General features: G+C 48.2%; 1 protein-coding gene across 4 annotated transcripts in view; it reads left to right on the forward strand.

Moving 5' to 3' along the window:
• Nucleotides 1–23,497, forward strand: part of pps (protein partner of snf) — a 385,339-nt gene that overhangs the window by 338,425 nt on the left and 23,417 nt on the right. For all 4 annotated transcript variants that reach the window (XM_075886389.1, XM_075886390.1, XM_075886391.1 and 1 more), the window contains 2 exons: nt 3,068–3,152; nt 16,458–16,686. In XM_075886389.1, the coding sequence (XP_075742504.1) occupies nt 3,068–3,152; nt 16,458–16,686 (314 nt within the window). The remainder of the gene's footprint in view (nt 1–3,067; nt 3,153–16,457; nt 16,687–23,497) is intronic.

Here is a 23,497-nt window from a genome sequence, read left to right on the forward strand (position 1 = left end):
GCTCCCGCAGCGAATTTCTTCTGGCTAATTATGAGTGGCGATTGTAGAAGGAGTTAGAGCTACGCCCCAGCATCCGGACGAATCCTTGTTGAAGCATGTACAAAGTTGTCGCGCGTGTTCACGAGTAAGGATGTCCCGTGGTTTGATGGAGGACTTGGGTGAAAACGGTTTGGGAACGCTGTCCAGGGGCCGCATTGCACAAGCAGTCACTTCTAGTCCTCGACTTTTACCGTGACCGTCTGACTGACAGTGTCAAGGCCACGCTTTCTTGGGCTGGTAAGGACATCGCCATAATCCCCGGTGGCATGACTAGCTAACTTCAGCTGCATGACGTTAACTGCGATGGTGTGTAACCATGGATCCCGTCGAACGCTGCTGACATCGTCGAGAAGTACGCCGCGTCCGACGTGTACAATGCGAACGAGACAAGCTCCTTTTCGAAATGCTAGCAAGGACACTCGACTTAAAAGGCAAGGAGTGCCACGGAGGCAAACAGAGCAGAAAGCGAGTGGCCATGTTTTTCTGTGCATATATGGGCAGGTTCGACGGGTGGCCCTTTCTTGTTATCGGCAAGAGCGCCAAACCGCGGAGCTTCAAGGGCACGAAAACCTGCCAGTGAAGTACGTTGCCAACATCTGCTCATGGATGATAAGAGACATTTTCACTGACTGGATCGTTGCGTTCAAAAAGGACATGAGGAGGCAAGACTGCAGTGTTTCCTTGCTGCTAGATGCAGTATAGACCGCTTATAACGTAAGTTGCGGGAGTCTCGAATATCCGCACTATAACCAAAACAATCTTTTTCAAGGGCCGCACCTGCGCAAAACGCGTTGAGCATGCAGCTTCGCGTCTCTGACATTCGAAACATGTGATGTGTGCTTGCTAACATTTACATTTCTGAATTTTAAAATAGTTTAACGTCCAAGGACAATCGTTCGATTTCGCGGGCACGCAATGACGGGCGCACAATAAATTTAAGACATCGCAATCGAATCGCAAACCACTATTTGAGCGCTACACGTGCCGCCCTTGTTTTCATTTAATGTTATGTATCCCTTCCCGTCAAGTGCAGCCGTCGCAAAGAGTTTTGCTGATTCGGTACCAAACCGCAACTTAGATTCACGCAACCCCTACTGATCGAAGTGCAATCAATGCCGATTAGGCCTAGCTTGCCATTTGGTATGTTGTTGCGGAAAGAAAGCTTGTCCAAAACATGAGGATTGGGCGTCAAAAAGATTGCACTAGCAGTGAACCAAGAACCGCGTGCATGATACGTAGTTCGCGTTCAGGACAGAGAGATCAGCAACGACGACAACTCGCCAAGCTTACATATGACAGCACCACCATGACAAGTGAAAGCTCACGTCATAAAACTGTAAAAAGTTTTCAATTTATGAACAAGGAACCAAACCCGATATTTGTTGCAAGCGCGATAATGACAATGTCTTCCCGACAGGAAACTGTTAAGCGCATGTGATTGATAAGGGCGGGATCGCACGCGTGCCACGTTGAGCAGTGCACGGCCGAAGCCACACTAGCGACGTGGTACCCTGTAGCCGTGTCGGTGCTGGTGCAAAGGCTTATCGGTCACTGAGGCAACCGTCCTCCTCCCTTACTTGGCGAGCCTGCGCAGTGTCCCGCGGTCCCCCCCCCCCCCCCCTTTTTTTCATTTTCTTTTTCTTCTCTTTACTCTTCGTTCCTTCACTCCGCGTTCCCTTCTCCTCCGTAACGACCTCGGCATTCGCTCCCCAGCGGCGCACTCGGTGCGCCTCCTTTAAGAAGTGCACTTGCTACCGCGCTTGTCACAAACGATTTTCAGCAACCGCATTATAACAGGCCTTTCATCTCGGGGGACTGCACAATAAGCGGTATATGTATACATGGGATTCTATGGAGGGGTAAACGGGAGTAGAAAAAGACCGCATTATAAGCGGTTCTGCACTTTAAGCGGTTATGTTATAAGTGGTCTGCACTGTAATTGCTCAGCACATCGCCTGGACAGCAATGTCAAAATGACGAACGTTGCGGTGAAGTTTTTCCCGCCAAACTGCACGTTGCTGATTCAGCTTTTAGATCAAGGCGTCATCGGCAGCCTAAAGCACGCATACCTATGAAAGCTTCTTCTGCGAATTCTCTTGAAAACAAAGCATGGCCGCCACACCAAAGTCAACTTTTTCATGGCTGTGCAAATGCTGGTAACCGCATGGATGTCAACTCGACGTGGGGTTAAGGACTGTTGTGCGCATGCTGGGTGTCGGCCCAAAGAGATGAACTTGGCCAGCACAAGTGACGACATACAAGCTGCCGACGATGTTGGATGGGGGCAAGACGCGGAAACTGCCGCAGCTTGGGAAGCTCTCGAGGATGCAGGCATTGTACTCAAGAGCGTTGCCCTGAGTGATTAGGTTAAAGCTGACGTGGACGTGATCATGTACGAGGAGCTGAGTGATGCCAAGATCCTTTGGAGCGCTTGTGCAGCTACCACCACCGCCGATTCGTTGGATAAGGACAAAGCCACGCATAGTGTTCGGGTGGTCCCGACACCAGCGACCGTAATACAGGTCATGGACTCCTTAAACATTCTGCGTAGTTTCCATGGTGCCCATGATGATGCTGTCGCCATGCAGCTCCTCACAAAGTGTAAGCAGCGCATTCTTTTATTGCTCGTGCATAGGTGCAAGCAGTCGAAAATAGCCAATTTTGTTCATATTTTTCGATAAAGGAAAGTTTTGGCTTGCTCCCTTAGCGTCGGGTATATCTTTTCTTTTTATTTACCACTTTTTCCACTACAACAAAATTTTTCTTGATCCCCGTGAATTTAGTTGTAGCAGAGTTTGACTGTACGAGGTAGTCGCATTCAGTGTGCTCTCCAACTTTTTCCTCGCCAGTAGCAGTGGAGCACTGGAAGTCACTGGTGTACGTTTGTTGTATTGCTGAGCATAATGCTGCTATCTATGCTCGTGAAAGAAAGGGATCTATGAGGTCGACATGACTGGTACCTAACAGGGTGCCAATGGGGCAATCGGACTAGAATACGGGTTTTAAAAAAAACTATCTTTGCACACAGGCCTCCAGTCCGGTCGGCCACACATGCTGTTGGGCATCATAGTGCGACACAAGAACCGCCTCAGGCCACCCTCTGGCAAATCCAGGCAAGTGCACACCACTCGTTTGCTACCTTGTGTGTGAAGAAGTAATCACAAAGTACAAATACTGTACTTAGAAATTTCTTCAAAGTGCCAGCAGTAGATCAGAAACCCTCTGCTTGATTCTCTTTTACTACTATATATTGAACACATGGTAAGTTCGGTAGAACTTTGCTTGTGTGTTTTTGTTACAGGAGGACACAAAAAAAATTTTAACCTTAAATATCCATAGCGAAGATACTTCGCACCTCGTTTCAACGCCACTATCTCTACGACGCCTAGTTCGACCACCCAGAGACGTTAGCTACTTTTGGAATAATGCTTGTGAAAGCAGGTTGCCGGGCTAGTTTGTTTGGGTTCATCACTTATACACGTATAGTACACCATGACAAGGACACAATAAGAGAGACACACATTGTATAAATAGCATGTGTGATCTGTAGCGGTTCCGTCATATGTACGGCTGACGAACCCTAACTAATGCCTCAGTGGCACACAGTCGTACCGTGCACGATTAACATCCCCTATCCGTAGCTCGTCTCGTTACAGCTACACAGGTTCGGGCAAATAAGACAACAGACTAGATCAACAAAACGGCACTTTATTGCTAGGCGTTAACAATAGCGCGAAAATGCCACGAGAAGATGGTACAGGAAAAAAGGGTAGACGCTTACTCCTTGGTCGTTGTCCTCCTCGGCTCGCAGGTTCGGCCTCCTTCTTCCAGGCCGGTGTCAGAGAGAGACCGTGCGGCCGTCCGCCCGCCAGTTTTGTCCCCTGCCCCAGTTTTCCTCTCCATGCCGAGAATACCTTTTCTCGCTGGGGGGGGGGGGGGGGGGGGACCCTTCCGCGCGCCAGGAAGGGGGGGGGGAGCACGAGCGCCGGCCGTGTGGGTATTCCTGCAACTAGGCTTTCGCGCTGCCGTAAAAAGGGAAAGGGAGGCTGTGCGCGCACGTGCTTCCCCACAAATCGCAAATAAAACATTACCGTATTTCCCGGTCTATAAGTCGCACCCTCCTCAAAATGGCAGTTTTTACAAAAAAAGCGTACCGTAAATACTCGAATCTAATGTGCACCTTTTTTCCGGTTAAGCTAGTTCATAAATCGCATGCGCATGAAAATCGAGTACAAAAAAAAATGAATACGGTCATTCTATTGCCATCGGCATTTCCAAAATGGCCGCCCCCTACGTGCCGCCCGTGCGTCGGCATGGCGCGTCGGCCATTTCTGCCTATGTGTTTCCCATGTGCGGCACTTCGTACATGTGCTGAGGAGTTCCTCATCTTGTAGTGCATTAGCATCGACGGCATGGAAGGGCCGACTCCAAAAACTCGAGTGCATCACGATGCTGCTTTTAAAAGAAAAGTCATTGCGTGTGCAGAAACGGACGGAAATCGGGCCACATCGCGGTCGTTCGAAGTTCCCGAAACGTGCGTGCGGGACTGGCGGAAACAAAAGCAGAAGATTGTCGACAGCAAAGCTTCATGCAAAGGCTTCAGTGGACCACAGCAGGGTCGGTTTCCGCAAATTGAAGAGCTACTCGGCGAGTATGCGCTTGAGCAGCGAGCGGCACAGCGGCCCATGACCACAGAACTGCTCCAAGGGCGGGTTATGCAGTTAGCCTTAAAAAAAAGGGCTAATGCAGAGCCAGTTTTAAAGCGAGCAAGTGCTGGCTAACTAACTTTATGACGAGGAAAGGCTTTTCCCTCCGAAGGCGAACGGGCATATGCAAAAAGTTTCCGGAAGAGTACGATGAAAAGCCTCAGTTTTCACAAGTTCGTCCTAAACTTGCGGCAAACGACTACCTGCTTGGGCAAATCAGGAATGCCGATCAGACTCCTCTTCGACATGCCTGGCACCACAACCGACGAGAAGAAGGGGGCGAAGCAAGTTTGCGTGCTGACATCGGTCCACGGTAAAACTACAGTGACGGCAGTGCTATGTTACACGTCAGATGGGCACAAGCTTCCCCCGTACCTCATATTTAAATGGAAGACGCTTCCGAAAGGAGTCGTTTTTTCTAGTGGTGTGATCGTGCGGGCCAATGAGAAAAATGGGTGCGCGTCGCAATCAATGTCTTACTTTTTTCTTTTTTCGTCGTGGAAACCGGGTGTGCGTTACAATCGAGGGCGCGGTAGAATCGAGTAAATACGGTATATAACGCACCTGCTTATCCGGCCAGCGAGTGTCGCGTCATGACAAAGCATTGCAAAAATGCATGCTTGAGGTGGCCGCCGCTGTGGCAAGTTTCCAGCTGTTGGCAGACTTGTGGGAGTGCCTCTCAACAAACATAAAAGCAATATTTCCAGTCAAAAATATTTTATTATTCCGATGAATCAAAACCATCGAAGTCGTCTTCCTCTGAGTGGCTCACAAACAGTGCATCTATTTTGGGTTGTAGCTCTGCTGGCCCGTTACTGTCGTCCTCCGATCCGCTCGAATTGGACTCAACATCGGCCGCACAGGGGATCAAGCCGGCCTTGTGAAAGCCTGCCACAATTGTCTTGTCAGAAATCGAATGCCAAGCTTCACTCACCCATTTCGCCACTTCGCCAAATTCAGCGCGTCTCATGCGACCTGTTTTAGTGAAGCTGTGCTCTCTCTTCAACATCCATGACTCCGACAAACATCGCATAACGGCCTTGAAGCTGTGGTTGACAGATATGCCGAGCGGCTGAATTTTCTTGGTCATGTCGCCGGGAATGATTACAGGCACCCAATGCTTCAAACTGTTTTTTTTTTTTTTTTAAGACGTTGGTGATATGAGCCCGCAAACTGTCCATCACCAGCATTCCTGGCTTCACGTGAAAGAGTCCATCGGGTCGACGTGAAAAACAGCGGTCAAGCCACACACCCATTATTTCATCGTCCATCCAACCCTTCGCATTCGCCTGAACCACCACTGTAGGAGGGAAAATATCCTCCAGCAAAGTTTTCCGCTTAAATATCACTATGAGAGGCAACTTGGTGCCGTCTGCGCAGCAGGCGAGTACAATGCTGAAGTGAGACTTTTCGTGGCCAGTTGTCTTCCCCGTCACAGTTTTCTGGCCTTTCTCGGCGACCCTTCTCCTGATCGGGATGTCTTAGGTCAAGGGAACTTCATCCATGTTGACGATGTGGCTCGCGCTGACGTTCTTCTTCGCAATTCCCTCCCTCACGAATGAGCTTAAGTGTTCCAGCTGCGCATGAAAGTCGTCAGGTAGCTTCTGGCTCACTGTAGTCCGGATTCGCATGACAAGCTGATTCTGCCGCATAAAGCGGAAACACCACGATGGACCACCACTGAACCCCTCAGTGTTAGTCTCCGCTGCCAGAGCCTTCGCCTTCAGGCGCAGCTGCACTGTAGACAGGCCTCTTCCTTCGGCTCGCTGTTTTAGCACCCACGTTCGCAGGCTTTGCTCAAGGTCTGGCCAGCATGCCTTCTTGCCGCGGTTGGCTTTCTTTGTAGACTTCATTGTCCGGAGGATGATGTGAGCCTTGCGACAGTCTTGGATTACTTTTTCAGCGATATCGAATTCTCTCCCTGCAGCACAATTTCCATGTGGTGCCATGGTTAGCGAGGATGCTGCGACAACGCCGCTGCGCCTGCGCTAGAATGCACAATATCAACAACCACAACTGCTATAATGGCCGGAAGTGATGGCAAACGAATCGGCTCTTGTCTGAAATGCAAACTTTCCTTCACATATTTATAATTTTAAATACTTTTTTCACCCCCTCAATAATTATTTATTTTCTGTGCAAAACTAAATAAGTGCTACTATTTCTAGGAAGTTAATTTATCACTTTTTTTATTTTTTTCTGAAATGTGGTTTTTGTGCACCACAAAAGAGGGCACACGGCGAACCACCCGACGAAGAAAGCGTGGCTGTAATATCAGGTCGCCAAATCTGCGGCATCTTATCTGATTTTGACTGTATATAAGTCACACCGTTGTATAAGTCGCACTGACGATAAATTCAGGGGAAAAATGCAACTTATACACCGAAAAATACTGTAGTTGCAACTTAGCGCTGTGTGTGTGTGTCTTTCTTTTTGTGTCCTTCTTTTGGTGAGCTATACCCATATAAATGATGAATGCTTGTGAATCAAGTAAACGAAATTTTAGCGGCTCTAACGAAATCAGCTAACCGCCACCAGAGTTGACATAGGCACCACAAGCTTTTTTTCTCTCTATGCAACGGTTCAAAAGTGCATTTTTATCATTTGAAATAGCATGTGCCACAGTGAGAAATGTGGGAAAATGTTGTTATTGAATGCCTCAAGTGTAGCTGTATTATCTAGTTCACTTTGAAAGTCAAATGCTGCGAGGACCTTAAGTTATTGACATTTGAGTTGAAATTATGCAGTGGGACTATACATCCCTACGGGCCTTCCGCGATGCTAGTTTTCGGGATGTTAGGTTCTCCTTCTCTAAATAGAAATTAGTTTTACTGTTCAAGAAGCCATGGATTTGTACTTTTTTTTACCTGATGAACCTCTGTTGTTAATAATTACAGTGGAATCCCAATTTTACGACTTTCTCAGGACTGCGCAAAACTGTCGTAAAATGCGGGCATCGTAAAATCCAAACATGAAAATTTACGCCCACAAAAAAAAAACGTAGCATGCGTATTAGCGAGAAATTTAATGCGACCTATCTACAAACTCTACAGGGCTCTAAAACAAAGGGAAAAGAACACTGCCGCACAGGTACTAGTTATGATTCATTGAAACGAACCTTGAGTGCGCCGCAAAACTCTTGCGCGATTCCCAACAGCCGTAGCGAAACATGGCACACACTTCAGAAAAATCCGCAAGCTTCTTCTGCACTTTCTTTGAGCCCACCCGCAAAAGCTTCCCCTCAAGCTTCAAAATGTCCAAAAGCATGTTCTCTGCGGCGTCACGTGTACATACGTAGCTCTTGATGCCATTTATGTGCTGTAGGATATTGGCTAATGCCATAGGGACGGCAGAATCTGCGGCAGCAGCATCGTCATTGTCCAACGTCGCAGTAGCGTCGCCACCGAGAAGTTCCGCGACTGCTTCGTCCAGTGACAGTTCACCGCAGGTGGCAACGTTGTCGTCGGCCTTCACGAATTTAGCAAACGCAGTAGCCCGGTTCAAACGCTCATAGTCGTCGTTGTCGTCGCCGATGGCGCTTGAATCCTCGTCCATCGAGGATGTGGAGTCACCAGCAGTGGAAGTAGCCTCTCGCACGAAGCCACAATGTTTAAATGAGTTAGCAATTGTGGTTTGCGACACTGCGCTCCACGAACTGGCGATGATGTGCATAGCGCGTGATGACCTCGCTACTCACCGTAGCGGATGATCACCGCGGATTCATGCTTCACAAGCCACAGGGCCGCGACTCCATCACCTACTTGCGTCATGCTTCACAAGCCACAGGGCCGCGACTCCATCACCTACTTGCGTGTAGTGCACCGCTCCGCGTGTGTTCAACTATCAAGGCATTTAGCGCGGCGCGGCAGAACAGACAGTGTTCAAATAACAGAAATACACCACACTTTATTGCCTTTGGCGGCACCCCGAACAACAGTACAACGTCCGCTCCCGAGACGCGGAAAACAAAGGCTCTTGTACGCGAACGTTCACTATAAGGGGAAACTGCGAGCATGTCGCAGCTGGCAATGGCGAGCTTTGACATGCCGGTCGGGAAAAGGCCCCTTGCGGCTATGCTGCGCACTCTCACGATGGCCACTGGGCCTGGTCGCGAAAGTTAGGGCAAATCTCGTACGCGTAGCCCTACGGCATGTGTGACCTGGTGTGATGCGACCACTTCAAGCACTAGGCACCGCTGTTGGCTTAGCGTACGGTACCGAAACTAGTACTCAAGTAAGCACGCCTGCCGGGATGACATGGCCCCCGGGCAGGCTACAGTCCGGCAATTCCCAAAGGGGACGCGGACAAAGAAAACACGTGCTTACCGGGCGCCGACCTACAGAGCAGAGAGACTTTTCGGTGCACACGTGGCTCGGCCTCCCGATTCTCGCAGCCCCCGAAAACACGTGCCGCACCCGCACGCCATCTATCGTCACGCGCCTTTACCAGAGCACGGAAAGGGAAAAGGAGCGGTTGTACGGCAGAATGCCCCGAAATGGTAGTGGGCACGCCTCAGATCCCCACAGGCGTCAAGCAAGGAAATTTTCTTTTCCTCCTAGCTTCGCTCTATTGCCACTAGCCGACCGACGCTGCACAAGCCGCTTTCTGTAGCCCTGCTTTACACACTTGACGATTCCGGCATGCAGCGGCTGCAGGCTGCTTTTGCAGTTTGGCGGGAGAAACACAATCTTGATGTTTCGCAGGTCATGTCAAGTTGGTGGCATGGCGCGTTATCTACTGTGGGAACTGAGGCTAGCCTGCCGCCATTGCGCGGGCTTTGTAGTAGCCTCTTTCTCCGTTCTCATGTCCCGACATGACTCCCCTCCTCCGCTGTCTGCTGCACTGGGAGATCGAAGAATGAAGTTTAACCCCTCTCACCCGGTAGTGGTTGACGACTGTGGCCCCGCGCACAAAGTTTCCGGAGAGGTTTCACGGGCGCCCGTCTGGAGTGAGAGAGACCTCTCCAGGGATGACATGGGGGTAAGCAAGCTTTTCTTTTCCGTCCGTCGGCTCCCTTTGTTTGGGGTTTGTCGTTCGGACTTCGCCAACAGCGCCCGCGACGAACGCTTACCTTGTGTCGCCCCCCTTCCAAACGCTAGGCCGAAGAGCGGTACGGTGTCCTAGAGCGTGGCCATGCTACACCGACCCATATCTCTCCGAAGCCAATACAAGCGCCTTTGCCCTTGCTCGAGCGACTGGGCTTTGGTCCCGGTGTCTCCGTGAATCACTTTTACCACGGATACGTGCTCGCGGCACCCTGTGTAGTACTACTTGCTTGTGGCATGGATAAGCCCATTTGCTTTCTTGCCGCGCCTTTGCAATGGGCTCTGTACTGCGTTTTTGGTGTTGCTGCAGGCAATAAAGTGTTGTGATCTTGAACAGTATCGTGTTCTCGCCACGGCGATGGCTGCGGCTCGCTAAGACAGAACCCACGCTAGTGGCCATACTTTTTCGGGATACGTATCACTACACCACAAAGAGAATTTTTCTCGCCTTCGCACCCATTTTGTTGTCTAACTGCTGTAGAAACTTGGTGAATATAGCAGACGTCATCCTCACCTTTTTGTTAAGTCGTACCTGCAAGGCAGCGTCTGCGAATTCGTGAAGCACCGTGGCTTGCCACATTTCCCTATTATGAGCACTGGCAGCTTTTCAGAACCGTACTCGTTGACACAGAACAAGGCCGTCGAGAGCTCTTTACTGTGCTTCCCTCCGTTACAACTGTGACCTTTTAAAGTAAGGGTCTGCTCAAGCTGCATGTGGTAAAATATGCCACTTTCATTTGCGCTAAAAATGTTGCAAGGCTTGTATTCTGCAATCAAATTCGGCGGTGACCCTTTCCACTCCTGTACTGTGGAAACGTCTACGGAGGAGCTTTCTCCACAGGAGCGGCTGAGGACGATGATATTGTTCTTTTTAAAGCTTCCAGCCACCCGTTTGATGCCTTGAAATCATTGATGCCCAGGCGCTACGCCACAAAGTCGGCCTTCTCTCTGAGGATGGCGCCATCAATATTGATGGCAGAGCGCGCTTGAAGCAGCCAGTTTACCAGCACTTTCTCCAAATTTTCGTGTTCGCTTTCTTTCGCATTCTTCCGCTTCAGTCTGAACTTGATTGCGTTCTGAAGAATCGAAGCCTTGTTAGCCAAAATAGTTTCTAATGAAGACTCCGCTATCTTTAGCTCCCGGGAAATACTTGCTTTTGTGGCTCCTTGCCGCTTCTCAGCTTCTTCGATGAGTTTCAGCTTTTCGCCGAGCAATAAAGCTGAGCGCTTTCATGACATCTCGCGTAGTCGTGCGATACGTTTATAGACAACACGTGCACTCCAAGAAAAAAAGAGGGCCAAGGCATCCTAGCTGACTCTCCCGACCGCTTTTCGAAAGCTAGGAGCAGAAGAAAAGTTCGCATTTCAGAGGCATGTCATTGGACTCTTCTGAAGCGCTTTTCTATTGGCTTTCGTGGTGAAGCCGCCATTTGATGTCGCACATACGACGTGGCTGGCGGTTGGCGCCAACACCCTCTCAACGCCCAGCGCTGCCGTTCGTATGCGCTGTGTGCCTCAGAGTCGCGCATGAAGGAAGAAGGAAGGTGCCGCAGATAGGCCGGTGCCTCCTCCTTCCTCAGTCTCCGCTGCCTCTCGGAGCGCATTGCGTGTCCAGTGGTTCTGTATTCGAGAAAGTGAGCGTATCTTCGATAGCGGGTACGCCATTACTGTAAGCGGAGGTGACATGCTCGAGAAGACGCTTATAGAGCTGCATCCACGGTTGTGTATGCATGACTACGAGTTCAGACAGTTATGGGCATTGTTGTACAAGCTCCCGTAACGGGAGCGATGCATTCATTTATCAAGGGTGATTGTTAATAGCAGACAGCAGCTGCACCGCGGAAGGTACGAGCCATCGTTTTGAGATGCGCTTTCGCGTAAGTCCTAATAATAAAGCATTAAATCAGATTTCATTACATTACATCCTAATGATGCCTCCCTCCTTCCCCTCAACAAAGATGCTACATAAGTTAGTCTTCCCTAGAGAAAACAAAATCATTCAGACGCCGTCACGCGACAAGAACGAAAGAAAGATGATCGTTCAAAGAGGGTTAGAAAAATGGGGAAAACCACAACCGCGCCCCTTTACGTGGCTTTCACAGCCGCTAATAGGGTGAAAGGAAGACGAACGACCGGCAGGTGAAAGCCAAAATGAATTGTTTTTCAAAGCACTCGGCATGCGAAGGGTTGCTCCGGCTGGTGCGGCAAAAGACACCCGTGGCACTTCCCTTTTGTTTGCCATTTTGTCCCCTCGCTTCGCGCTTATCGTTGTGGGGCGCGCGTTTGGCGTGAAATGAAGTCGGATAATTGAGGTTTTAATGCATTGCGTCTATGGTGATTTCGCCGGAACGGGACAAATCGGTCGTAAAATGCGGGTCGTCGTGAAACCGGGGGACGTAAAACCAGGATTCCACAGACCATGTAACAGACCATGACCATGTAACAGACCATGACCATGTAACAGACTGTGGCCTGTACGGCTGCAATGCAAAGCATCCACTACTCGGACAACGGAATACATACAGTAGAAGATAAAGTTCTGCTTTCGACTGTACCATATTTTCTTGGAGGACAGGCAACTTTCTAACTGAACCAAGCGGCTGCTTCTTTGTTTGGGCGATGCGGTGAGGCATTGCTTGGTTTTTCGTGAGACACACGTGAACTTTTCTTAGTTTCTTTTTTTTTCATTCTTTCTTTTTTAATAAGAGCCTGCTGGTGTTCCAATATAGATGGATGCCCATGATTTGATTTATCTCTGTATAAGTCAGATGCCCAAATAACTTCGCTCTTTTGGCTAGCGTCACTTTTTTCCATGAGCCACCTCTCTCCGCATAGGTTGGCATTTCAGTATATGCATCAAAGCATTTTCTTTTGCATATTTGCTCATCGTATTAAAGAAACTAACAATATTGCGCGCAGTTCTAAAACGCCTCGCGCTGCTTCTGCCAAGATGTGCTCCGGTTGCTTTCTTGCCGTGAGGAGAGGCTTCACAGCCGGCGTCAGCACACCGCGCCTCGGCGACATGTGGACCTCGCACATAACCGGAGTAGCTATAAGATTGTGCACGAAGGTCAGAAGCTACATACCTGCGGTGGAGGAGACAACTTGAGGCTGACACAAAATATCATCGCCATAAAACTTGAAGCTAAGGTGCTGTCATCCTCGGCCTCTAAGCTCATCCTCACTCAATTCAGGTGCTGTTGCAAAACAGTTTGGAGCTGCACTTGTTTTTTGCAACTCAGATGCGCACCCATGTGTGCGTGACGCCGCTGCCATAGGAGTGACTAATGGCACTAGGTGCGGCCCTGTGTCTGATGCAGTCGAGCCCGCTTTATTGAACTGGAGTGTGACGTGGGATCCATTCACTGTATCCTGAAGTTCGTAGTAAATGAAACACAGCTTTAAAAAAGTTGCCAATCAAAACACAATTTTTATTTCTAAAAAAAGTCCGTGATACATATGTTTCATTTTCGTCTTCGCCATCCGATTCCTTCCTTCAAATCGCACTTCTTGCGCACTTCATTCACAATGCTCTCATCCATGCACGATTTCGCGGTGTCAGCATCATAGGCCATAAAGAAATCATTGTAACACATGTAGTGCCTGCTCTTCCACGTCGGAGTCTGCGACGTGCTGCCACAAATCGTGGACGGAATGATTCTGTGTGGAGCTTCAGGCTCGGCATCGGGAGGACGCTGACGAAGTCGACCTCGCGAAAACAGTTTCACACTGATGTAGCCATCACCTCCGGCCACAATGCCTTCACCATCTACACAGCTGAATGCCAGGGCACCTAAAGCGGCATGTTGGCTGCCGGGCGGTCAATATACAAGAGTGAGCGCTCCACAGCGCGGCGCCTAGTCACACTTTCGACGTTTTGTTGAGCGGTACAAAAAAAGTGCGGAAGGCCTCCCGTCCACCATCCTGACTACACAAGCACACCAAAAGCGAGCAAAACGTCCACGCGCGACGTAGAAGCCAGCATGTGTGGAACAGCTGTGGGCCCATTTCTAGTCAGGAAACTAAACTTCTGAATTCAAGCCAGCGTGGCTGGCACCGCGGAGCAGTGGAGATGGTTGACTGATAAAGAGAGGAGAGCAGACCTGCAAGAGAAGGGCAAGGAGTTGCAATAGAGTGAAGATAGGGGAGGATGCAATGGGAAGGTGACCTTGTGACCTAATGCAGGTCTGGCAGGTCTGGTAGCTTGCTTAAAAGGTCCATGAAACGTGCCTCTCATGCGTAGGAAAACTTGGGAGAGTCCTACATGTGCAAAAACCAAAGTTTTTTTTTTTTTTTTTTCGTTGGCGGGTTTGCGTGGCTTCACCGACTTCGATAATTCGCTATTGGTTTCGTGTAACAGCTGCTTTTACGCTTCCACAAGCATTGCGGAGTGCATGCTGTGCCGAGTGCAAAGTGAGTGAACAGGTCCTAAACACGGAACTAATTGCAAATTATAAGAGTCGGTGGGGTAGGATTGGACGTGCACTGGAACGATACGACACTGATCCAGACAAAGTGCTGACGAGTGGATACAGTCGTTGGCCGACAATGTTGGCCCATGGTCTGGTCACTGCAGGCCGGCAACGCCAAGGACAAAACCAGCGATCAAAAACTGAGGACTGACTAATTCGCCGACCAGTCTTCAAAAAGATTGGTGGCATTGTGAAAACGCTGGCCTTGTCTGGTGATTCAAGGTGCTCAGAGCAGCTGGGCGACAAAGAGGATGGAGGGGCACATAACAAAACAAGCTCGGGGAGAGCGACAACTAGAGGGGTGCGGAGACAGGGTCGGCATTTAACAATAAGAATCTATAGGCATTTCTCCGATGGCTTATGTGTGGTCAAAAGTGGTTTCCTGGAAAGTCGCTGAAGTACCGACTCCGTTCACTGTAATTGATTGGCGGCGCTCAGAGACGTTAGCTGTAAATGCGATTTTGTTCTATTGCAATATTGTATATTTTTCCGGTCACGTGGGTATCATTTGCTATAAGCGAAAGCTCATTTTATGTGGTGCCGTTATATGTGGGCTCGACTGTATAACGATACTAGTGAAACCAAAGCTGATGGAAACTGGTTTAGAAGGCCACTTTTGCACTGTATACATACAGCTGACCTTGGGAAATATTTTTTGTAAAATAAATTTTCTCTGACACGCAGACAGGTCTGTATTGAATGGCTGGCATAAATTTCTGGCAATTCATACTTCCAAACATTGTCAGATTGCAAAGGTTTTTTTCGAACTTTGATAATACTGTAGCATAACTACAAATGGCACTCATTTCTGTCTAGTTTGCCAGCCAGGTGCATTTTCCCAACACATGTATATTGGTTCACGCAAATGTCTGTCAGAAATCAGTGTGTTTCCAAAACAGGCAAATTCAAATTGATTCTGAAATTTGAGTGGCCGGGCTAACTACTAGAAAGTGCTGAGTGCAACAGAAACGAATTCTACATGCCAAAATCGACGATCAAAAGTGTCGATCACCGTTGATCGATTTGAACAGGCGTGGTAACTAAAGAGGTAAGGGGAGTTTTATTATAGCATAGTCAGTGTTACCATGCGCCTCAATGCTAAGGCTATCACAGAGTTGCTCTGCATGGCACAAACCAGCTTTTATGGGTGAAGCTCCTTGGGTCGAGACATGTCCCTCATCACACGCGATGACGAAAATACCGATGATGATAAAGACCTAACACGTTCGAGACCACGCATTCTCTTTCTGCAAGGAGAAAAACAATTGTAAAAGCACTCTCACCCGCAGAAGGCCCTCGTGAAGTTGACTGCTATAATGACCAATAAAACAACATTGTCTATACTGTGTTGTCACTCATTTGTATGTTCGAGTGAACAGAGCAATCATGGTTACCCACATTATCCCCTGGAGCTTCGCCCATCATTTACTTCAGGATCATGCTGCGACTTATTTTAATCTATTGCAAGGAAGTGAAACTTGAGCATAAAACATGTTGCGCTTACTATCACGATCCATGTGTTCACTTTTTGCTTTGTTTTTCGGAGGTGGCACATATCCGCTGACATGTTGCTGTATCCTTCAAAATGGGTGAAAAGCTAGATACAAGTGGCTTTATGACAGAAACACAGGCAGATTCTCATGGATTGTGAGTGTATCTTATTGAGTGGTATGTGGCTGAACATCTGTCACCCGAATGAAGTGGTGTCGAGACCAATACTCGGCAGTGAACACACAACTGCCTGATCCCAAACTGCTTTATCCCTGGTATCATGGCTTTCTGTTCGAGCAAAAGTCAAGAAGTGTTGAATATCCATGACTGAAATCCCAGCCTCACATAGATGTAAATGATCAATGTGCCGTACCTTTTGTTCACACGGGTTTATAATACAGATTCGTGTTTTCTCGCATTCAGTTCTCATTTTTCACTTTGTGAATCTCTCAGTTTAGTAAAAACATTTTGTCACAGTGGCCCCCTTCAGATTCTTGGTATGTGTCACTCTATAACACCTTGATGTTGCAGCAAAGTTGTCATTCTAAGACCTTTAGGTGCTTCCCCTAAGGGGCGAGGATTTTCAAGAATGTCCGAAAAATGGGCAGCTGACTTTACTTGCTAAATATTGCATTGATGCTGTCAGCTAGCTGTGCAAAGTCAGTGCTCATTTCCTGGATTGGATTTGCTGCATACATTTTGCAGGTCATCGTGGGCTGATCGCTCGGAGGCAGTGTCATTGACGCCTCCACTGGCAGAGACCTCTGTAGGTGGACAATCGGATGACGAGGAGCCTTACGAACCGTCCTACACGCCACCCCTAGAAAAGCGGCCAAGGCAAGCCCGGCTAAAACCTTCGTCATCGGCATTGTCTGAAGAAAGGACTCCGTTGGTAGATGATGAGGATGTACCCTACGACCCTGAAGAGAATGAGGTGGGGTCACCTGTAACGGAAAAAATTCTCACCCATTTTACGGAAATGTTGCATGTTTTGCTTGCACCTTTGTACACTAAAGGCAAATAATAAGCCAAAGGGGAATTGTTAAAATAATGGTCTAGAAACCTCATAGTGCTACTTTTGTGCCAAGGGAGTGTTTATTTTTAAATAAAATCATATTTTAGTGGTATTCACTGCATTAGCGCACTTCAAATCACCCATAGGTGGCCTGAAAGCAGGCCTTTTGATGGCACAGTTGCCATGCCCAATGCTGCCCACCTTTAGTACACAGCCGCCGACATAGAGTGCTCCCACTTCTGCGCCAACTGTGCCAAAGTGTGCCAAATCACATTTTCTGCGCAATCCTTATAATATCAACCGGAACTGTGTCAATGTCGAATTTGGGAGCGTCTATCACCAGCAATAGCCACACCGGCGTGTCAATACATGTAAACTTTGCTCTTGGGGCCACCAAAGTCACAATCACATACCTATTTCGTTATGCTGAAAAACAACGGTCCCACAGACGTCCTAAAATCCACGATGCTATGTTTGGTGCCGACGCAACTCTGTTGAGCAAGTCCGCAGGTAAATGCGCTCTCTGCATGGGCTCGTGATAGCTAGTCCAATCGGTAGCGTGAAACTGTGGCGGCAATTCTTTGGTGCATGTCCTCCGTTACATGAATGCTGCTGGTAGCTTGTTAGAAGAGTTGCGCAGCATGTAATAAAGCAATTTTCACTAAAAATTGCGCGGGTTCCGCCAGAATGTCTGTCACGTCTATTTCCGACATCACGATCTAATTTTCCGTGCTTTGTGTCTGCAGAAAAACACATGAATGGTGGGAATGCGTTGACACTTTTCCCCTAATATACTTTATCTATGGAGAGTACGGAAGTGCTTTTTCGTAATTCCTTTCACCATCACATCTACCTTCATAATCGCTGTGGTGGTAAAGCCCCTAAAAAACCTGTCCTTTCGAACTCGAGGTTGCTGGGGACCGAATTAAAAAGTCTCGCGTGCTTTTTCTTTTAAAGTCATCTCATTAAGGGGGGATGTGGGGATCGTTTGTAACTTTTTTGTTTCATGGCCTACGTTCATGAAATTCGGGATACACACTAAAAATCACATTAAAAAGATGAATGCAAATTTTTATAAAGATATCTTTACTAGTTCTCATTTAATGAAAATTCTTAAGTTTGTCGCTCGTCGAGAGTCTCGCACAGCGAGGAAACTTTCTTAAGTGCTGGAATAACTTTTAATATATGTATACATATTGCTTGTAGCCGAAGACAGTGCCAGTTTTTTTTAATGCCCTAACAATATTTGCATATGCATGTACTTCATCAAGTCCTGCCTTTCAGTAATTGTGAAATTAAAAAAAAATGGAAGCCTAATCTAATATTTGAAGACTGCCTTCAGTTATGGCAAAGTCTATGAGTTACAATAAAACAAACAGAATGAAAATCGGTCCGGCCATAGTCGCGCAATGCTTTCCACGAGCAATGTGGTCGACAAAAAAAAAAATCACAGGAAATGGCTTTTAAAGTTTTGCAAATGTTGCACCTTTATTAAAATGCCCCAGGGCTATAGTCTTTTGCATAGCTGCGAAAAGGCATCTTCTTGGACCTCTGTCTTTTGGTTTCTTTACTTTTATGCACTTTTTTGAGACGCAGGCAGTCTTTTTCTTGAGCCCTCTGGAGGGCCATGGAACCAAGACGCGCACCCAATGTAACACACGTTTCCGAGTACATACGTGCGCATTCCAAATTATATGTCATTACTGCCTCGTTTATCGCTGTCTCTACAGCAAAAAGGGAGGCATGTTGGTCCTTGAATAGTAGAGACCAAATCACAGAATGTGCAAGCTCTCGGCTGCATTCTGTGTCTTCCCTCCTTTACACCGCTCTAGCAGCTGTGGGTCGGCAAGGCGTTCATACACTGGCAATTGCGCTGTGGAAACTTTGCTGGAAAGCTTGTACTTGTGGGCTTGTTGGGCATGTCCTTGTGCCTCTGCAACTTGGTGTGTACACCAGCTCGTAGGACCAGGGGGGAATAGCTCATAGTGAGGACTCTCATCTGTCGATGTGACGTGGTGATACGTCGCCATCACGGCATTGTGCATTGCCGCCACATCGTTGCTGTTGTTGCGGAGGGCTATTCCATAATAATTGGTAAGCCTCTTGATGAGGTCTTGTGTGAGGCCTCCTTTTCCACCTAGTGGCTCCCCTTTTCTTGCCTTGCTGGCAAGAGTGCGGAGCGTTGTGCCCATTCTCTTCTTCACATGATTCATACAGCCCTCCTTAGTTATTTGTATAAATCCATAGGGCTGCTCCTCACTCAATGCCTGAAAAACTCTGCTGTCTCTATCACAGACCACACTGCAGTACCTTCGACCATTCTTGGCCAATGAGCGGCCAAAAAGCTGCAGCGCAGCCTCCACCTCCATCCGACCATATCCAGCGTCTGTGTTTTTTTTGGCACTGATGGTGCTGCCTCCACTGGGGATACACAGGGTCGTCCTCTGCTGGTCCTAGATCGCATCTGAGGCAGAAATTAGATAAAGCAACTCTTTCAAGCACAAGCCCTGTATGGAACTCGGTTATGCAGCCAACTCCAAAATGTGGTCGATGACCACGTGTCATGCAGGTGCCGTCGTAAACAACAGTGACAATTCCAAAAAAACCAACGTCCATCTCCGTGTACTCTCTTTTGACAGTACGAACAGCATCTGCAAATACGTTGTCTGAAGCCACCTCAGCTGCACGCTTGAATAACCTTTTCAAATGACCTTGGTAGGTTTTATGATGTAAGCCGCGTTGAGAAACGTTCATGGTGGTCTACAAGTCATTCAGAGCAGTCTGTCCCTTGCCAATGATTTGTATAGCTTGCATTGAGCGAATGTTCACATCAAACGCTCGGGAGTCATCCATTTTTTGAGAAGACCAGTGGGAGGATATGCTGCCACTAGGACTGCATGACAGTGCCATTTTCACTGCCAGACCCAGCCTTGTCTCAAAATTCACGCCCAGAAAATGTTTTTGGCATTTCTGGCAGAGATTGTTAGCCAGCATTGCGTTGATAGCAACAGCTTGCATAAGTATAAATTCATCTCCAGGTGTCCCGGAAGTTTCTTTTTCACATTGCTGGCCCAAAAGACAGCTTTCGCTGGGTGGCGGACACCGCGCGAAGCGAGTAGCGAACGCTCGATGCTTGCGCCTTCACCGCTCCCGCTGATACGTAGCGAGTCTCCAAGTGCGCCTGAATGGTGTGATGATCGGTTGACGACGTTGCGTAACTTTTCGAACAACTGGCACACGGTGAATCAAAGTTCCCGTCAAAGCTCCTCGACGCGCGGGGAACGCTGCCTGATAAGAGATGCGCTTCCGCAGGCTTTGCCGGCGACGGCGACCTTTGATCCCAACGGCTGTCGGCGATTTCATTTCGGCGCGCGGTCGACGGCGTTGAGCAACTTGAAGCGATCGCACACGGTGAATCATCGTTCACGTCGAAACTTGTCGACGGACGAAGATGGCTTGTAAATAACGGGTGCACTTTTGCAGACTTTGACGGCGACCTTTCATCCGAATGCTAGTCGGAGATTTCAAGTTGGCTACGCAAGCGAGCGCCTGCGCACTGAGAGTCGAGAGTCGTTGTACTCGGGGAAGCATTGGATGCGTCCTTCGTTGACCGTGTTCCGTGACGATCACCAGACGATGGCGTTATTAATGTTGTCACAGTGCGACTGTTGGATTCACCGCGTTCTTGAGGGTGATGTGGTGCAAGGCAACTTGGCATGTCATTCCCGTGTTCCGTTGAATCCAGAACAGTCGTTGGATATTCCGCTGCTCCCGCTAACCACCACCCTTTTTTCGCAGTAGGAGGCTTCCGTTTTCGTTTTCCAAACGTGTGAGTCGTCGAAAACAAGCGTGATTCTATAACGGCGTGCGTGCAACAAGTGTCAAAAAACGTGCACGAAACGTGGTTTTCGTTGCAGACGACCACGGTGGCTCCTCCTCTATTGTCGTGACAGCACCCAATGGGGAGCCTCCTTGCAGCGTGACAGCCAATCGGAGGCCTCGTTTTATAAAACGACCCTCGGATTGCTCGTATGACCATGTGCTCTTTTTTTTTTTTTTTTTGCTTTTTGTGCGTTTCTTCTTTGCCGGTGACGTTTGGAAAGCGGGAAAGCGAGGCATGGACGTTTCGAAGGATACCAAAATGGCGGCGATCAGTGGCACGAGAAATGAACACTTGCTTTGCGAACATCGGTTTTTGTGCGATTCTAAGCCTCTTTCTCGCCGATCGCGCTGACAAACTTACTTTTTTCTGGCATTTGGGGTTGGTTTTCAGCCAAATCGGTTTGGTACGGCATAGAATAGACACTGCAGATGCTGAAATGAGTGATTTCCAAAAATCAATTTTTTTTCGCAATTTTCGCGATCTGATCCTTGCGTCCTCCCTTGATAAAAGTGTTCCTCCTGGTCGAAGCAGATGCAATTCGGTTTTAATACTTGCAGCTTTCACTAGTGGGACCATCGCTGGCGACTCTGGTGTCGGAAGGCTCACTTTGAAGCAGCTGCACTTTGTTATGTCCGCCTCTTGCTTTCCAAAGTCAATAGCTGACGATTAAAAAAAATGAAAAAAAAATTGGGACGACACAGCATTGCATTTATTGCTTCGTTTTGAAGAGGGCACGGAGGCTGCTGCATCGCTTGAACGGTGCAGGAGCTGACGCGCGCAGTCTCGAGGCATAATGAGACTGCTTGTAAATTTTCTGTGCTACTAACCTTTGCTTCTTGTTTAGATAACTGACAGCACAAAAATCGCTTTGGCAAATAGATTGGTGATTATCCCTTTAGCCACATTCTTTTGAGTCGCACAATATCAGATTTAAAAGATATAATTTGTTAGTTTCACTTATGCTCTTAGCAATGAATGCAATACCAACAAATAGTATTGTTATACCAAATAATAAGGCTTGACGTCATCCATGAGAAGCGCTAGTGGCGGGGTTGCCATTTTCAAGGTCCGCGCACTCGCAAGAACTTAGTGCACAGGCGGTGTTCGGTATCCGCTATTTGGGTGGCTATAGACCCCTGGAAGATCTGCACGTTGATGCACATACAAATGAACTCAGACTTGTCTAGAGCCCCCAGGCGGCCGCTTCAGCTGGCGTTTTCTTCAAGAATATGTAAAGAGAGATGCCGTAATGATACCGAACACGGTCGTACCGCGTGTTAGGTCCTTGTGCTATAATGTAAGCATCAACCGAAACTTGTAGCTAACGTAAGATGGAAGCCTCGGTCAAGAACGGTGTCAACAAGCACACACTCCGCTGCTCTAGACAAGTGTGATTCTATCTGTACAGCACGAACATCACGTACGAATGGACCTCCAAAATGGTGCGACGATGGTGTGGCCGCCTTGCGATCAAGGCTCAGTGCATAACCTTATATGGCCCCTCTAAAAAACGAACCACTTTTCACACAGTCTGTTCGCGTTGAGAGTACAAGGTAGAAGGGTATACCAGCCGTAAATAGCGCGTGCGCCAGCAATCAAGTTTATAGCAACACACCCCTCTCCCCCCCCCTCGCGTTCGTAGCTCCTTTCTGCTCCTTGGACACGGACGGCGCGTTCCTCTTTGCTTGAGCAACAGTCAATGGGAGGCCTAGCATGCAGGGTGATGTTATCGCATCCGTCCTTAGTGCAAAGGTGGTAGGTCGGCTCTTCTGTTGCCGCATTCGTCACCCGCCCGTGCGCTTTAACTTGCTTGTGAGAGACACAGTGCACTCTGAAATGTTTTTGATTAGTGCATTACACAGAACATGACGGCCAGTGGCGTAGCGGGGGGGGGGGGGGGGGGGCATGCACACCCACCCCCACCTTCGATATTTTTTTTGCCATGGCATATATAGCGTACAATTACCTTTTGCCTACCACCCTTCAGATCAACTTGCAACACCCCTCCGCCCTAGTTTTTTTAATTTCCGGCTGCACTCACTGTGCCTGCAGAAACCAGTCGACAATGTCCGTAAATTGCTATCCCATTAAAAACAAAATGTTTCTTGTCTTTGAGTCATCCTAGGCATATGCATAAGGTACCCTGTGAGGCTTTTTTTATACAGTTCTCTCTAGAGGACACAGTAGGGGGTCTTTGGAGTATAGACAGAACGCCCTAGCCACATAAAATATCGATAAAATATCACTGCTAACAAAAAATGAAGTTTGGTAAGAGGAGACGTGGGTCGAAAAGTCGTGGTTTTATTTTTAAAAAATCACTTTTTTGGTTTACTTTGTATTGTCATCTTTGGTATATGAACCTTCATTTCTGTAATTATCAAGCCACAGTTTGCACGAAAAGTCACCGAAAAGTGCGCCGAAGTGAGCGGCGGTGACACCAGAATTTAACAAAAGTCGCAAAAGTTGCGCCGTTTGCATTGTTGCGACGCGGTTGGGCAGCCCCACCCGCCATTTGCAATCATCAGGGCACGCAGAGTCACCCCTCTCCTCCAAGATTGTATGACCACTTGTCTCGTATATTCTCGGAGAATAAAAGAAAAACGAGAAAGAAGACACGACCGTCACATGTAGTGAAGCTGTATCACCGCTGCCGTGCATTCTTGCTAGCAGCAGTTTTCCGTGTTCACTTCGCATTAGCAGCAGTTTTCCGTGTTCACTCCACGTTTCCTTGAAATGACAAGCCAGAAAAAGAGCAGTTCCAACGTCCGAAAGTACAGAACTCGGCACAAGTACCGAGGAAAATGACGTGAGCCGCTCCGGCGAACGACGCCCGCGATGCTCCGGTTA

The sequence above is a fragment of the Rhipicephalus microplus genome, chromosome 2 (assembly GCF_043290135.1).
Source record: "Rhipicephalus microplus isolate Deutch F79 chromosome 2, USDA_Rmic, whole genome shotgun sequence".
Classification (NCBI taxonomy): Eukaryota; Metazoa; Arthropoda; class Arachnida; order Ixodida; family Ixodidae; genus Rhipicephalus; species Rhipicephalus microplus.